At 39.8% G+C, this 16,691-nt stretch overlaps 1 protein-coding gene and 1 long non-coding RNA gene across 2 annotated transcripts; one reads left to right on the top strand and one right to left on the bottom strand.

Moving 5' to 3' along the window:
* Positions 1-987: 987 nt before the first annotated feature.
* LOC110776635 (uncharacterized) lies at positions 988-5,381 on the bottom strand. Its single transcript, XR_002530209.2, has 4 exons — positions 4,713-5,381; positions 3,784-3,858; positions 2,394-2,452; positions 988-1,358 (listed from the first exon to the last, which is right to left on the bottom strand). It is a non-coding gene; the product is annotated as an uncharacterized lncRNA (long non-coding RNA).
* A 534-nt stretch (positions 5,382-5,915) lies between these two features.
* LOC130465746 (uncharacterized) lies at positions 5,916-12,403 on the top strand. The gene is made up of 4 exons (XM_056834599.1): positions 5,916-6,072; positions 10,558-10,722; positions 10,826-11,202; positions 11,312-12,403. Exons 1-4 carry the CDS (start codon positions 6,009-6,011, stop codon positions 11,846-11,848), a joined length of 1,143 nt encoding a protein of 380 aa, XP_056690577.1. The 5' UTR covers positions 5,916-6,008; the 3' UTR covers positions 11,849-12,403.
* Positions 12,404-16,691: the final 4,288 nt, after the last annotated feature.

Raw genomic sequence — 16,691 nt, 5'->3', positions numbered from 1 at the left:
ACAATGTGAATAAACCTTTACAAAAGAAAGAATTAAGCAAAAAAAGGGAAGAATTTGAAGTAACGGATTAAAACAAAAAGAGAGAAGAAAATTAGTGCATTCTCTAAATAATAATAGCAATGTTATCTAACATTAAATTAAATAAATATTAAATATTACTACAAAATTGTTTGTCTATTGGAAAGAATAAATTTCTCAATACAAGATTGAACACTTAGTATTTTAACATAGTTATATAACGCAAACACTTTAAGGGAAAAAATGTTGCCTAATTTATACTAATTCTATTACTTTGTATCAAATTAATTTGTGCCAGAAAAAAATCTCTAACATTTAAGAGTTGAACTATACTTAAGAGTACTTGATCAAAAACCAAGAAGACTCACTATATATGTACGCTTAATTAGCTTTTTTTGGAACTTTTAAATAAAAAAATTGAAAGGTTAGATATGTACTAATATGGACTATATGATTACTCGAACAAGTAAGGTGGGTGGAGAAGCGGGTAAGAATTCTTGCATTATGTAGGTATGAGGTAGGTGGGTGGAGCTAGAAAGTGTTGTAAGTGAGGTTTGAGATTTTAAGGGGCACTATTTAATTCGAAGTACAAGTTAGTTAAATTGAGATAAAGTAGAAGTGTAATCAACCAAAAAAATGGGATGAAAATGAAAAGGTGTAAATCTAAATGAACTATTTGCTTCTCTTATATAACTCATTCCCTTATATATTTGTAATTACTAGTTGTTGGCCTGCGCGCTAACGCGCGCAGTCCCCCAAGGTAGAAAAAACGAATCACAATAAATTTAAGTGTGTAAATTTTTTAGCTTAAGTACAAAAATTATGATGAGAAAAAGTAATTATCTACAGTTTTCCAATGGGAATATATCACAATTGACAACATAAAGCCACTTTAAAGAGCATGTAGCTCCATAAAAAAGTGTTAGAGATATTTTCTAGGAATATATACCTCGCCAAGTGTATGTATATTCCTCCACAATGTCTCTAACTATTAAGCTGTAAATTTAGTACCTATATACATAATACATCAACTGAAGTCTTTGCAAACGGGCTAGGACATATTTTCTAGGAAAATATAGTATGTTGATACTTTTTCTTTTCAAAATCAATATTATTTACACAAATTTTTTACGCACACAATATTCCATACAAAAAGAAAAGATAGTACAATTTAGAAAAACAAAAGGGGGCTTGTGTAACTGCTACAAGCAGCTCCTGGTGATTTTCTTCGTTTCCAGGAGCTATTGTTTGATGTTTCTTGAAATGGTTGTTTGGACAACTTCGACCAACAAGTGGGTGGTGCACAACACTTCTTTTTCTTTGAGGGTTTGTCGATCATTCTGAAATTCAATATCCTTATTAGTCAAGGGAAGTTGTTAGCTGTTATTTGGTTAAATATGACTTGTATTGTTAAGTGTGTAATTATAATAAAGCTATCAGAATACATGTTAGTTATAAAGCATTATTCTAAAGACTTTGTTTAAAGCTCTTAACATATCGAGGGAATCCATCAGAAAAGCTAATACAATGGAAATAATATCAAATTAAGGGAATCCATCAGAAAAGCTAATACAATGGAAATAAAGTCAAATTAAACCATGTCATCCCAAATTATAGAATGAGACACTATACTCACATTTCTATGTTACTCTTTTATGTTTTTTTGTATAAAATAAATAATCCATAAAAGCTATTTCATATGTCCTTCGTCTCCTCCTCCATAACTAATCCATAAAAGATATTATGTTTGGATACAAAATTCCAACTACAAAAATTGTGTCCACTTTACCCCCTCTTTTGTCTTTTATCGAACGTTATACGAAGACTTGCATACGGCCAACTGTAACAGTTACATTTATTTATGCCCTCACCTCTCCTAAAACAAGCTTCTTTTTTAAAAGTGTTCAGTTGTGCTTCAAAACAATCAACTTACTACCAGCCTAAACAAGACATAGTAATTTCCATTCGTGAGTATACTAATATTTATAGTTCAGGTGTAATAAAGATTAAAAATAGAACAATTGGCATAACATACTTCTAGTCTTCTTGACTCTTTTCTTTCACTTCCATTTCTGCTTTCTATGCTCAACCCTCCTCTTTTCCTCCCCTTATTTTTTTGGTTGTTTTAGGGCGGTGTGAAATTGAGTAATCATATTTTTTTCAAACAACTTTCTTCTCCATCCTTCATTCGTTCCTCCCTTCCTCCCTTCCACCCCTCCCTCCCATTCCTCTCAGGTGCTCTCTCTTTTTCGCATCTAATACAGTATACTATACATTACATGGTACAAAAGAGTCACAAGCGTATACCTAAGTATAAAGCTTTTGAAAAGTGTGTGTTAACAAATAATTCAGGCGTACCCGTTGTCGGCCAATACCTTTAGAGGAGCTTGGTGGGGAGCTTAACCATATTCTTGTAGGAAATTTCTTGCAACTTCTGCAGTCCAAAGAATGCGAGCGTTAACCGACGAAAGATACAAAAATATTAATTCTACAACATCATTACCACAATGCTTCTGATGATGCCCCTGCTCTATGCAGGTAAGAAATAAGGAGAGTCAGATGTATGCAGTGATTCAAGAACGACCATATATGGAGTTATAGTAACAAATTAAGAAAAAGACCATATTGTCAACAAGAAGCCAATAATATAGGCAATTGAAGTAAAAGGTAACAAAGATGAGGCCTCCATCAATGGGGCTTAATAAGAGAAAGAAAAGAAAACCCAACGAGTATATGTTAAGAGTGACAAAAAAAGGGTGGTCGTTGGTCCAAAATAGCACAAGGTGATGTTGCAGCATGAGCACCACATGACATGACAATCACATCGCACATTGGTGTATAGAGGATTAGAGGACCATCATAAATGGAGGGAACTGTACTTACTGGTTCGATGGAAATGATCAATCATACAGATTATTGGATCATCAATACCATATTTCTCTTGAATCAATATATATGCGTTTTAACACACCAAGGAATCAATCCTTTTCTAGAGGCTCCAATCATTTGACAAAAAACGAAATAAACAAGGCCATGCTTATTCAAATACTATTGTGGTTGAATTATGGAGACAAGAAACAATTTGTAATTATCAATTACTCATTAGCAAATCAATATTTACACCTCAATAAATTTAAAAAAGCAATAAAGTATGTTTAACATGCCCCCCTAATTCCAAACATCAAACAGCCTGTGCAAACTATGTTGATTTCAGTCTTGTAATGGAAAAGTGTTTCAGAGTTTAACAGTAGCAACAAATGGAATATGTTTTCTCAAACGTACATTATACACGTGCATAAGGCATTGAATAATAAGATACCATATTTCTCTTAATTAATGAAAGCCCTGATGAGACTTCACTACACGTAGGCACGTAGCTGTATTATTTTCTCTTTCATTTTCTTCCATTGGGGGGGAGGGGGAGGCAATTTCCTTATTAACACTCATGAGAAGAAATTTCTTTCGTGGGTAATAAGAGTTAGAATGGTTCCAGTAAAGTGCTAGATAAATCGATAGGAAGAAAGCTAATGTGATAACACTAATCATATCAGATGACACGACAATCTAGAAGCAAAAACAACGACCAAGAAGCAAAAACGAGACAAGCATATATGATGATGATGAACAATTAAGAAGACGACCTATTTTGCAGTATGGAGCAACAACACCTTTTGCAACCACCAAAAAATCATTAAATAATAATTCCAAGATGCAGTATATATTTCATAATCAGAATAGGAAAAGGAAGATCCAGCCTTTACTAACCTTCCTAGGTACAGGATACTCCACTGATTCAAGGTGTTTGAAATAATGATTTATGAAATCCACGGATCCTGGCATCTGGGAGTGCACAAACGAGTAGAACATGAACCATTGAGCCCTAATGAGAATCATAAAGGTAAAGAGTCTTTCCTTCCAATCTTTTTCATGAATTACAAGCACAAAAGGAACCCAAATAATGAAACTGCATAACAGATGCAGCAGGGGGGACAACAAAAAGATAATAACTACGCAAAATGAGCTACATGTGTGGTAGAGAGTTGGAGACAAACACATTTAATTGAATACCGGTAATAGAGATTCTAAGATGATACTCAAAAATCAAGAACCGAGAGTCGCCTGCTAATACCCATGTTCAGATCAAACAAGACCGAGAAGTAAGTAATGTTATAATTTTATGATATGAGGTGAACTAAATTCAGCCAAGTTAGAAGCAACCTCCCTTTGAAAAACCAACCTCCCTTTGAAAAACCAACCAAAAACTGCCATGATGCCATCATTCATTGATTTTCTCTCTGTAGTTTCATTTCATAAAAAATACTACAACATCTCTTGCTCAACCCAAATTCCTCTAATTTTTTCTTCAAAAAATTTGGAAAATATGGTGAGAGATACATCACAAGAAATCCCATTAACAGGAAACTCATCAAATTAAAGAAAAATACCATCCACCCAGTTGATGATATTGAAGGAAATCGAGCATAGAGCCCCCAAATTCAGGATATTATCAAGTCAAGCATTTCAAGATAAATGATTAACCCCACCAAAAGTACCTTGGTTGCAATAATAAAAATTCAGGATATTGGTAGTGACTTGCATTCTTGCAATACCCAAAACAGTTGTTAAGTGATTACTCTACTAAAAGTGTCCTAATTTATTAAAAACAAGAAAATTAAGGACAACAAAAGACTTACATATTTTGCTGCACCGACGAGCTTCTAATCATCTTTTCTTCTAAATCAATTGAAGTAAGCCAGTCATTAAATGCGTTCTTCCCCTTTAGCAGTTGGTTCATCCCAACATAGAAAACTTTGTCGTGCATCTGCCTGTTCAAATTGAGTAGTGACATGTTCTTCTCCTCCATTGAGCTCATACACACTAAATAAGATTTCAAAAAACACAAAAACAAAGCCAAATATTCAAGCCTACTTACGGGCTTTTGGAGCTAAGCTCAAGCAGCTTGTGAGAGAAAACATGAACATAAGTGGACATGGATTCTGGCCCTACAAATCATATGACAACACAATTTTTCATCATAAACACATGATAAAGAAACTAAACTTTGATTAAGCAGGAAAGAAATCAAGAAATTAGAACCGAGCAAGACAAACATGATCCAGAAAGACGAATTGAACAACAACAAAGAATTAAATAAATAGGGTTTCTACATTATGGTTCCAAACTAAGCAAACATAAACAACACAAAATACAAATTGAACACCAAAAAACATCACCATACGACAAACTATTTGCAAAATAGTTTAGAAAGTTCAAATTTACTTGAACGTAAATAATTAGTATGCAATACTTTTTGTTGTTTGATTCTATTAAACATACGCTATTAAAAAGAAATAGTGTCTTAGTTGTTTGATTCTATTAAACAGGCGTTATGCCGCTATTAATAAAAATAACCAACTTTTCTTTCAACCTTGTTCGGTTGTTCGTCGTGTTGTTTAATGTTGAACAATGGATCTCTTTTATGTATTATTGACATTGTTAATTGGTATTGAATTACTTTTTTTGTTTTTCATGTTATAGATTGATTTGCATTGGTTTGGGTGGTGGTCTTACAGTGGGATAAGTTTGTGAATTGTTTCTTTAAATTGTAGAGAATAATTCCATAAGCCGTACTTTGAAAACATCTTTCGTAATATGATATTGAACTATAAGCTAAAACATATTTCGTAACATGATAATGAACTGAAATATATTCCGTATATATAACTGATTTGTTTTCCGGAAAATATTTTTAGAATGTATATTATCAACAGAATCTTTAGGATTTGTAATCAAAATAAATAATACATTCCTTAAATAAAATATTCTAATTCCCTCAAAAAAAAAATTAACTTTTTTAATTAAAAAGAGAGGCGAATCAATGAGTGACATTTGTCATCACCACATTGATTTCCTCTCTTTTAGTATAATATATAGATAGATAGATTCTTTTGCAGCCGAATGATATTATAGCAGCTGAATCTGAGGGAGCTATGGCAATAGGAGTTTGCACTGGTGTTTTCGGAAAGGAGGAGCTGGAGCAAGTCAGCAATGGAGGTGCGATCATTCTCCAAGATCTTTGTGATTATAAAAACTTCTGAATTTGCTAGGTGTTTAATTCGAGTATTCTTAATTACGATAACAAGGACCGAATTATTTTCCTGTCATGCTTTAAAATAACACATGTTTGACTATCATTTCAATATTTCCTTAATCTTAAATTCTTAATCTGAATGCTCTTTAGAGCTTGGAATCGACTATTTTTCGCTTATCTTGGCTATGCTTATGTACCGTACTTTCATTTCTATATTGTCGTTCTTTCTTATTTGGTAGAACTTTTCTTTAGCAATGTGTTAAGATCTGACCCATGAAACATCACGTGTGAGAGTCCCACATTGACAAAAGAGAAAAGAGTTAATCACTTAATAAGCCCAAGGGGCTACTCCCCTTATTGCCATATGGTTTTAAGGTGGAACCTCCTTTGAACTTGTTAAGTGGACTCTCTATCTTTGTGACGGGCGTGGCCCAGGCCCGTATTTAACCTGGTATCAGAGCCAGGCCCACAGCTGGGACCTTGGATCGCTAATACTCTGGGCCAAATTAAAATGGCACGTGTGATGGGGAGTGTCGAGAAACGCGCTCTGACCCATGAAACATCACACGTGACCGAACTAAAAAAGGGACCTCTATTAAGATTCGATTTGAACTGGTTAGCAACACTTTGGCTGTCAGTCTGTCACACTGAACATCAATACAACAACTCCCAAAATGATTTGGGGTCGGCTAACATGAACAATCATAAGAAACCTTAATTACAATAGTTAAGCAGAGATTATAATTACAAGTTGTCAGATAAGTTTGCCTTATTCTATACTGATTTCTGACTACTTCTTTCGACTACATACGACAGAAGTACAGAAAGCTAAAGACTAGTATGACTTACATGACTAAGCTCTTCTTCAAGACCCGTATTTAATTAAAAACATTATCACTAATCATATTAAGTAATTATAGTGTACCCAGAAAGGAGCATCTGTTTTATCCTTGGGCAAACTTTGAATATACAGATAAAATCTTGACAGTTCCTCCGTTGAAACTGTCTCTGCATCTATTACTTCAGATTCACTTGTCAGAACCCATAAATCCTCTGATTTCACTCTTTTTAACCCTCCTCTGCAGAATGGGCATGATGCAGACCTTGTATTCCTACAGTTTTTCCAAAAAAATAAATAAAAAATCAGCTACATAACTCTGTTTTTTGATGTTTTACCCTACTCGAGCCTTTGTTCTTTTCACTTTTATTAAGTTCAGATTACAGGAGTTCTTGTGAAAAGAACGAAACTTGATTGTTTCGATAAAGTATAAACAAACAACTGAAAGTTCTAGGACTCTACTTGGTTGGGTGTAAAACATTTTGAGTGTAAAATGATTTTCAGGGAAAACAATTTACAATGGAAAATAGAATTCCAAAATTAGTTTTCCGTTGTTTGATTCCATATAAGGAAATGATGAAACGAAAGGAAAATGAAAGGGGAAGTAAGCAGTTAGTGAGAGGAGTATTCAAAAGAGTTAAGGAAAAGGGAGGAAAACAATTTCCCCTTCATTTTGAACCAGAAAAATGATTTTCCATCACCGAGGAGCAACTTTACTCCTAGGGAAAATGATTTTACACTCTTTTTGCAAACCAAACACTGTAAAATTTAAAATAGAGGGAAATTGTTTTCCAGGAAAATATTTTTACGCCATACCAAACGGAACAATAATACGGAACATTCATAACCCATATAGGCATAGAAAGAGTACTGTGGTTTTTACCAGTTGCGGTAACATTTGATGCACATTGCATGACAGCAACCAGGTAAGACCATTTTAGCAGTCGGCACCAAACATATCCCACATTCATCCTCTCTTTCTTGATCAATGGCGTTCTGAAGCCGACCATGCCCTACTAAAACCTCCTTCTTTTCGCTTTTCTTGGTCAAATTTGTAGTACTTTCTCTCTCCACCAAATCATTATGAAGCCGTGTAAGGGATGGAAGTATAATAGCTGCCATATTTGAATGTTTTGTAAAGTAAGTTAGTACATACCATTAATGGGCGAAAAAGACTGAATTTCTAGGTCATTTTTTGATTGTTTTTGACACGAACAGAGGCGTCTTTCAGACTAAAACATGATGTTTTTGAACGAAAGACCTTTTGAAATTGGATAAGTTGAGTATTTTGAAGTCATTAGATTGAAACAATCTTGAATTTTTGCATAAGAACATACCATAAAATTCCCTAACTGTTGCCTTGCTCCCTTGTGTAGGCATGTGAGTTCGTCCATCTGGATAAACCTGTATTTGAAAAATTCAACGGGTTTGAAAAAATCAAACTAGAATTTTTCCATGTCTTTCTAGAAACTAATACATGATTTTTGAATTATACTCAATATATATGTGAATGCGTAAACAAAATTAGAACCCCGAATATTCCTTTCATGAGAAATTTTACTTCCTATGCTCGCTCTCCACCAACAAAATAAACCCATTTGAAATAAGAGCGAGTTAAGAATTCTCGAATGTATTAACAGAGCATCAAACGATACAATAAACGCGAGCAAACACAAAACATATGTACTAAAAGAAAGACAAACCTCATAGATTAGAATGTTGAATACATTGAAGTAAAGTGGGAAAAGGCAAGAACAAGAACTATCAAGCCATTGTAGTAAAAGGAAAATCAAAGGAGACAATTGATTGTACTCCAACTTCATGTGAAGGCAAACACCTTTTTTTTGGTTTTGGAATTTTTCTACCCTGTTATAAAAAATTAAAAAAAAAATCATAAAACACGAATAAAAATCTCAAAACGAATAAAATATGATCGAGTTTTCTTAAGGATCAATGTTTTATCTTCACGGTAGTATAAGATTATAAATTTATTTTCAAACATGGTACCCGTGACGAAAAATACAAAATTAGGTAACTTACAAAGCATTGGCATGTTGTATATCAGCTTCTAGCTCCTTGAGTAAATCTTGGTATGATGAACTTCCTAGTTGATAATAGACCATTTCCATTAAAGTGTGTGTTCTTCACTTAATTTTTTTTTGTACTTTTTTAAAATACCCTCTTTTTTTTCAAGCAATTTTTTCCCTCTTAGGTAGTGTTTTAGACAAATTCGACTTAGGGACGAACTTGTCTTGATGATGGTTCTAACAATCGATCGAGCTAGATAATTGAATATGGTGAGAACAAGTTGTAAAAGCATAAGGTAATTGTAAGTTTATTGCTTGAGAATTGCGTATGTAAAACAAACACGACTAAGCCATTTTATAGGCATTCACAACATGAGTGTAACGTTTATGAAATAATTGCCCATAATTAGATAATAAATCCGTAGTGAAATCCGACTCCATCAACGGTTGTAACGTCCGTTTTGAGCCCAACAGTTGGGAAGACCGTTCGAATAGTACCACCTCACGCCTTGTTGGCATCCACACACACAATTCTTGCCACGCATGCCCATGTCACCAAGAGGGTATTTTCCCCCATAACAATTGTCCCCAAACCCATTTTGAATTTTATTCCGGGAAGTTCAAAAAAGGAAAAATGGGTTTCATGAAACAAGAAAAGGAAAAACCGCCTCTTAACCTCCCCAACGCTGACGGCGTTAGAGTCATGATGATCTTTGGGGAAACCAACCGCCCAACTGCGCCAATAAATAAGGCTGCACTTCCAACCATCCGAAATCACTTCTGCAATCTCTCTCCTCTCTTTCCCAGAAAAAACGATCGGCGCCCTTTCTCTCTCCTTTCCTCAGGTAACTGCTCAATTCTTCTTCCTCTTTACTTTTCCTCTTATTCTCCGATTTTCCTCATGTCGCAGCGAATGGGAATGAAATCCACTCGCGCGAAGAACAAGAAGGTGGTGGTGGAGTGCGATCTGGTTGAGGGCCCAATTTTCGCCCCTACCCATATACTGGACAAGAAGAATGCTCGGCCGACCACTTGGGGAAAGCAGAATGTGGAGGCACTTAGGGAGGAGTGTGGCTTTCCTCCGTCGGCGGTAATTCGGTTGCCGCAACCCGATGAACGGGCCGACTGGGTATCAGACGGTTGGGTGTGCTTCTACGAGTACCCCTTCAAAATTGGATACACTTATCCTTTCTCGCCTCTGGTGAGAGGAGTTCTGAGGGCGCTGGTGGTGCCGCCGGCGCAACTGATGCCACAGGTCTGGAGGGTAATGCGCCTGGTTGACCATTTGGCGGGTCAACTTGATATGGAGTTCCGGGTTGAGGACCTTGTGTACACATATAAGGTCCAGAATTATGGGGCTGGTAGGTACTTGTTGCATGTCAAGGATGACAGGGAGGCCCTTCTCGGTGCGGACAAGTCGAATGACCGCGGGTGGATGGGTCGGTTCTTTTTTGTGGAGTTGGCTAGTTTAGGGTCTGACTCCGACTTTTTGACGGGAGAGTGGATGGCTAGAGGTATTTGTTTGTTTTTTGGTGTTTTTGGGCTCGTTGATTTGACTTTGTCTCACTTTTTTGTTTTTGTAGGTGCATCCTTCGACACAGTTGGTGTCGGTGCTGAAGCCATAGAGAAGACTGCTGTGCTGCTGGGAATTCCTCTAAAGGACAGAGCCTTTGTCGGCACCAAGTTCGAGCGCGAAGAGCCTCAAGAAGAAGAGATCTCTGAACCTGTGAGCATGTCGACATCAACAGGTAAACATGGGTTAGGATTAGTTTACAACTTCAGGTTCGTTGCCCTTTTTCAAATTACTATCGTTGTGATGAGACTAAGTCGTCAGTAAATATTATTAAATAGGAACTGGCCCCTCGACTCGTTCTGGCAAGGCCCCCTCTGCGGATGCGCTGCTGAAGAAGCGGCTCGAGTCGATGGGGAATATGTCTCGAGCCAAACCCATCACCATGTTGTCGCCTCCGAAGCCGCCAAAGACTTCAACGGACACCACGGTGATAGGGGAGACCAGCTTGCTCATGCCTGCTGAGAAGAAACTGCCACCTCCGCCTCGGAAGAGGAAGTTTGTAGTGGAGTTCCCCGACGACTATGGGTCGACAGACGCGCCAAGGGTTCAGCTCTGGCCCGAGGTTGATTGTCTGTGGATGCCGTCAAGCCGGGAGCGTCAAGAGACCTTGTCCCCAGTTGCTGCAACTGTTGAGAGCGTCTCGGATGCCTGGAGGGTATGTCTCAACTCCCTTTGTTATTTTATTGTAATTTCGTTCCCTGCATGCCATCTTTGTCTTGTCAGTGTAGTGACTCTTGAATTTTATTATTATTTTTTTTGAACAGTCCCTGCAATCTGCTTTAGCCACACGTCATCATGTCATAATGTTAGAAGATCAAATAGTAAAATTGAAAAACGACATGAAGAAGGCAAAGCAGGAGGCTGGTCGTCTTGGCGATGTGGCCAAGGAGGCGACGGCAAGGGCTGAGGCGCTGCAGGTGAGTCAGGAGAAGGGGGCTGCTGAGGTCGCGCAGCTGAATGCTGAGAAGGAGACGCTGGTTGTCCAAGTTGACGAGCTGAAGACGTCTCTCTCCAAAGTCAAGGCGAGGATTTACGAGTTTGCTGGTTGCTACACATGGAAAATGAAGGCCGAGATGATGGAGGAGTTCAAGGCGGGAAAACATGTGGACTGGACTCCTGACGAGGACATTTCTCAGTTTAACACTGCATTCCCCGAGGACTATATCCCCCCTGGTGCCGTTAGCGATGAAGAGGACGTCGAGGAGGGTGCAACTGCAACCAGCCCCGATGTCGAGACGATGGCGGCACCAGGCGATGGAGAACAAGGGGAGAATGCAGGCCCAGCAGACCATCAGGAGTAGTTCTGTCCCCCCTCCTTAAAAAATTAAGTATTTGAATGTGGTGTTTGTCAAACAATGGTTTCTTTTGTTTTTTAAACAATGTGTTTGTGTGTTCGGCCTTTGGGAAGGTCGAAAAAATATTTGTGGCTGTGTTTCGCCTTGAAGGCGGCAGTCTTTTGGATGTTTTTGGGCTTGTCCAAGGGGACAAGTCATGTAAATATTTGTGTGGGTTTCCAATCTTTGTGTTTGCTTGTTTGTGTTTGGAAAAAATGTGTTTTGTTTTTGCAGGTTGGGCACATACCTCAAGATCGACTTTGGCGACGCCTCCAGCCTGTCAGAGAAGAATCTGCAAGATGTAAACTGTAGAAAATGTATAACTGTATTCCATTGTATGTGTATTGTACATTGTAGTGTACCAGGCGTTTTTGTAATGGCCTAAATTGTGTTTTGTAATTTGTACAGTTGTTTTTCACGCATTTTGTATGGCCCAACTCGTAAGATGTAAATTGTAAATGTAAGCTTCGTAACATGTAATGTATACAATCAAGTATGAATAAAACAAACGTTTATTTCTCATCACTGTGTGTCTCTGAATACGCGTACGCAATTTCAATTATGTTCTCATGTACGTTGTACTACATATTTTTGTTTCATCTGTTTTCTCCTTGTTGTACCTTCTCCACGTGGGCATCATACTGTCAATATAGCAGAGCGTGAGGATTGGTCGTTGGTGGAGCCAACGGCCCTCCGATGCTTAAGTCAGTATGGAGCGACATGAAAATGAAAGGATATTACGACAAGGAGAAAAAGAGAAAGAAAGAGTTCGAGGAAAAATACTGGACGAGGTGGAGTCGATCCTTATGTTTGTTGTTCCTCCCAAGTGTATACTTATGATGTCACCATGATGTTGCCTGCAAAACGAGATGGTGGCGTGAGGATTGGCCGTTGGTGGTGCCAACAGCCCTCCGATGCTTAAGTCAGTAATGGTGATATCATGTAAAAAGGAAAGGAAAAAGATAGAGGGGAAGAACTTAACTTCTTGTTGCCTATAAGTGCACACAACCCGAGACGTTTTTTACTTCACAATATGCCGTGCGCACCCTATCTCGGGGATGTCGACATAATGGTGACGACTGCTAGAGTACCTGTTGCCTTTAAAAAGAAACTAGAAAGCAAAAAACATGTGAGTGTTCAAAAGTGGTACAGTTTTAGGTGTGTTGCATTCCAACTTCTTGGGATGGGTGTGTCATCCTTGTCAACCAACTCATACGCTCCATGACCTGTTCGTCTCACGATCCGGTAGGGACCTTCCCATGTCCGGGCCAGTTTACCGTGTCGAGGATCCTTTTTGTTTGGGAAGACCTTGCGTAGAACCCAATCTCCTTGCTGAAATACCCGAACCCTTACATTCTTATTGTAGTTGTTTGCTACTGTTTGCTGGTAGGATGCCATCCTAACCAATGCTGCTTCTCTGAGTTCGTCAGCGGTATCGATGTCGTAAGCCAGGACTGAGTCGTTCATCCCTGGAGTCATGAAGTTACTTCTTGCTGTGGGGAGCTCGACTTCGGGAGGAATGACTGCTTCGCAACCAAAGACCAAGGAGAAAGGAGTATGATTGGTCGCCGTCTTGGGTGTCGTCCTGTCGGCCCAGAGGATCATAGGTAACTCGTCTTCCCACATCCCTTTGGCGTCGTCGAGACGTTTCTTGAGGTTGTTGATGATGATTTTGTTACTGGATTCGGCTTGGCCGTTTGCTTGAGGATATCTCGGTGTTGAAGTGTGCAGGGTGATGTTATATCGGCTGCAGAATTCCTTAGTTTTGTTACTGATAAACTGAGAACCATTGTCGCAGACGATCTCGGAAGGGATACCGAACCGACTGAGGACGTTGCGTTTGATGAACGAGATGACTTCAGTATCTCGAACTCGCTTGAAAGCCTCGGCTTCGATCCATTTGGAGAAGTAGTCAGTCATTGCCAGCATGAAGACGCGCTGCCCTGACGCTTGTGGTAATGGCCCGACTATGTCCATCCCCCATTTCATGAAGGGCCAAGGGGATAGGATGGGTTGGAGTACTTCACAAGGTTGGTGAGAGATGGATGCGAACCGCTGGCAGGAGTCGCACTTCTTAGCAAAGGTGATTGCGTCCTTCTTCATGGTGGGCCAGAAATATCCCATGGTAAGGGTTTTGTGGGCTAAGCTTCTTCCTCCGGCGTGGTTTCCACACTCGCCATCATGTATGTTGCGCAGTGTCGACTCGATCTCGTCGCGATCTAGGCACCTCAGGTATGGTCCTACAACTGATTTTCTGAACAATACTCCGTGGATGAGGATGAATCTGGAGGCTTTCATGCGGAAGGACCTTTCGTGGGTAACTCCAGGTGGGATGGTGTTGTGTTTGAGCCAGTGTATGTACGGGTCGCGCCATGAGGGCGTTTGAGTGGGTTGGGGTTGTTCGGTGATGGGAAGGTTATCTTTGGTGATGGCTGGATATATTAAGTGGACTACGGGGATGGAGGTGAGTTTAGGTTTGATGTTGGAGCCGAGATTGGCTAAGGCGTCGGCCTGGGTGTTTTGATCTCTTGGTACTTGTTGTAAAATGCATAAGTCAAACTTGTTCACGAGCCTTTTTGCTATTTCCAAGTAAGCCTGCATCTTTGAATCCTTTGCTGCATACGAACTATTAATCTGACTGATAATTAACAAAGAGTCACAACGTACCTTAAGTCGGCGGATGTTCATGTCGAGCGCTAGTGATAATCCTAGGATCAAAGCTTCATATTCTGCCTCGTTGTTGGTAGCTTTGAACTCGCAACAGACAGACTATACTATGGTGTCCCCTTGTGGTGATTGCAGCACGATGCCGAGGCCTGTTCCCCGTATATTTGAGGAGCCGTCGGTGTGTAGGGTCCATGTTGAGGAGGATCCAGCGTCGGTTAGTGTGTTTACTTCAAGATCGACTTCGAGTTGGAGGTTCGGGCTGAAGTCGGCCACAAAATCTGCTAGAGCTTGTCACTTGATGGTTGTGCGAGGTTCATACCTGATGTCGTAACAACCTAATTGAATCGCCCATTTAGACATCCTGCCAGATAACTCGGGTTTCCTCATGATTGACTTCATGGGATAGTTAGTTCTAACAATAACAAGATGGCATTCAAAGTAAGGACGTAATTTAACGGAAGCAACAACAAGTGCAAGGACAAGTTTTTCGAGATGAGAGTACCTTGTTTCGGCGCTAAGTAGAGACTTATGATGTAATAAACAGGTAGTTGTTTCCCGTCTTCCTCTCGTACTAATACTGCACTGATGGTCGACTCCGTCACCGCAAGGTACACCTGTAATTCTTCATTGTCTTTTGGTTTGGATAGCAAGGGAGGGTTCGTCAGGTATCGCTTGAGTTGTTGTAAAGCGGCTTCGTGGCGGTCGGTCCAGCTGAACTTCTCATTCTTCCTGAGAATGTCGTAGAACAATTTGCATTTGTCGGACGACCTGGAGATGAAGCGGTTGAGGGCGGCCACTCTGCCTGCTAACTTTTGCACGTCTTTCTGGTTCCGAGGTGATTGTAGGTTGATGATTGCACGGATCTGATCAGGACTTGCTTCGATCCCTCTTTGCGTAACCATGTAGCCTAAGAACTTTCCAGAAGAGACTCCAAATGAGCACTTGGTGGGGTTGAGCTTCATGCTGTATTCTCGCAAAACGTCGAAAGCATGTCGGAGATGTGTGATGTGATCCGAGGCTTTTTTGGACTTTACGAGCATGTCGTCGATGTAGACTCCCATTGTGTCACCTAGCTGGTTTCTGAACATTTTGTTGACTAAGCGTTGGTAGGTAGCGCCGGCATTCCTTAAGCCGAATGGCATGACCTTGTAACAATAAGTACCCCGCTCCGTGATGAAGGCGGTTTTCTCTTGATCTTCTGGGTGCATCAATATTTGGTTGTACCCGCTGAACGCGTCCATGAATGAGAGCATCTCATGTCCTGCAGTAGCATCAACCATGGCGTCGATGTGGGGTAGAGGAAAAGAATCTTTGGGGCATGCTTTGTTGATGTCGGTGAAATCTATGCAGACTCGCCACTTCCCGTTCTTCTTTCTTACTACGACGACATTGGCTAGCCAGTCCGGATACTTTACTTCCCTGATCTTCCCTGTATCTAGCAGTTGCTGAACTTCGTCATTGATAATTTGGTTGCGCTCAGGAGCGAACTTTCGTCGCTTCTGCTTGACGGGCTTATGATTGGGGTCGACACTGAGCTTGTGAGTGATGACGTCTGGGCTGATGCCGGGCATATCTTCATGGGACCATGCTAAACAATCTGCGTTGGCTTTGAGAAAAGCGACAAGTTCTGACCTGATGTTGTCAGGAACATCGCATCCAATAAAAACAACCTGGTCTGGCTTTCCGGGATCCAGGATGACCTCATCGAGCTCTTCGGACTTGGGCTCGTTGTAGCTTACCGGTTCAGAACTGGACTGTAATTGCTATAAAGAGGATTTGTTAGTGGCCGAAGGCTTCAGGGCCGCTTTGTAGCACTCTTTGGACTCTTGTTGGTCTCCCTTGATTTCTTGAACTCCCCATCGAGTTGGGAACTTGATGGTTTGGTGATACGTCGAAGGGATGGCCTTCATGTCGTGGATCCATGGCCTGCCCAAGATAATGTTGTAAGATGAAGGGCAATCGATAACACAAAATTTTACCTGTTGGTTAATCCCTTGCGCGTAAACAGGTAAGGTGACTTCTCAGAAGGTAGTCTTTGCTTCGCCGCTGAACCCTATCAACACGGTGGACTTTTTAATGACGTCCGTATCTGGGTTAAGCCCCATCTCTTTGAGGGCATCAAGCATCATCACATTAGTTGAGC

The sequence above is a fragment of the Spinacia oleracea genome, chromosome 1 (genome assembly GCF_020520425.1).
Source record: "Spinacia oleracea cultivar Varoflay chromosome 1, BTI_SOV_V1, whole genome shotgun sequence".
Classification (NCBI taxonomy): Eukaryota; Viridiplantae; Streptophyta; class Magnoliopsida; order Caryophyllales; family Amaranthaceae; genus Spinacia; species Spinacia oleracea.
Note: the sequence above shows the minus strand (reverse complement) of the source record. Positions and strands in the feature narration are given on the sequence as shown.

Bases quoted from the DNA above. Each gene is read 5' to 3' on its own strand.
- LOC130465746 (XM_056834599.1), top strand. From the start codon at position 6,009: ATGGCAATAGGAGTTTGCACTGGTGTTTTCGGAAAGGAGGAGCTGGAG. The intron at 6,073-10,557 runs GTGCGATCATTC...TTGTTTTTGTAG, and splicing joins GGAGCAAGTCAGCAATGGAG to GTGCATCCTTCGACACAGTT. The intron at 11,203-11,311 runs GTATGTCTCAAC...TTTTTTGAACAG, and splicing joins GCGTCTCGGATGCCTGGAGG to TCCCTGCAATCTGCTTTAGC.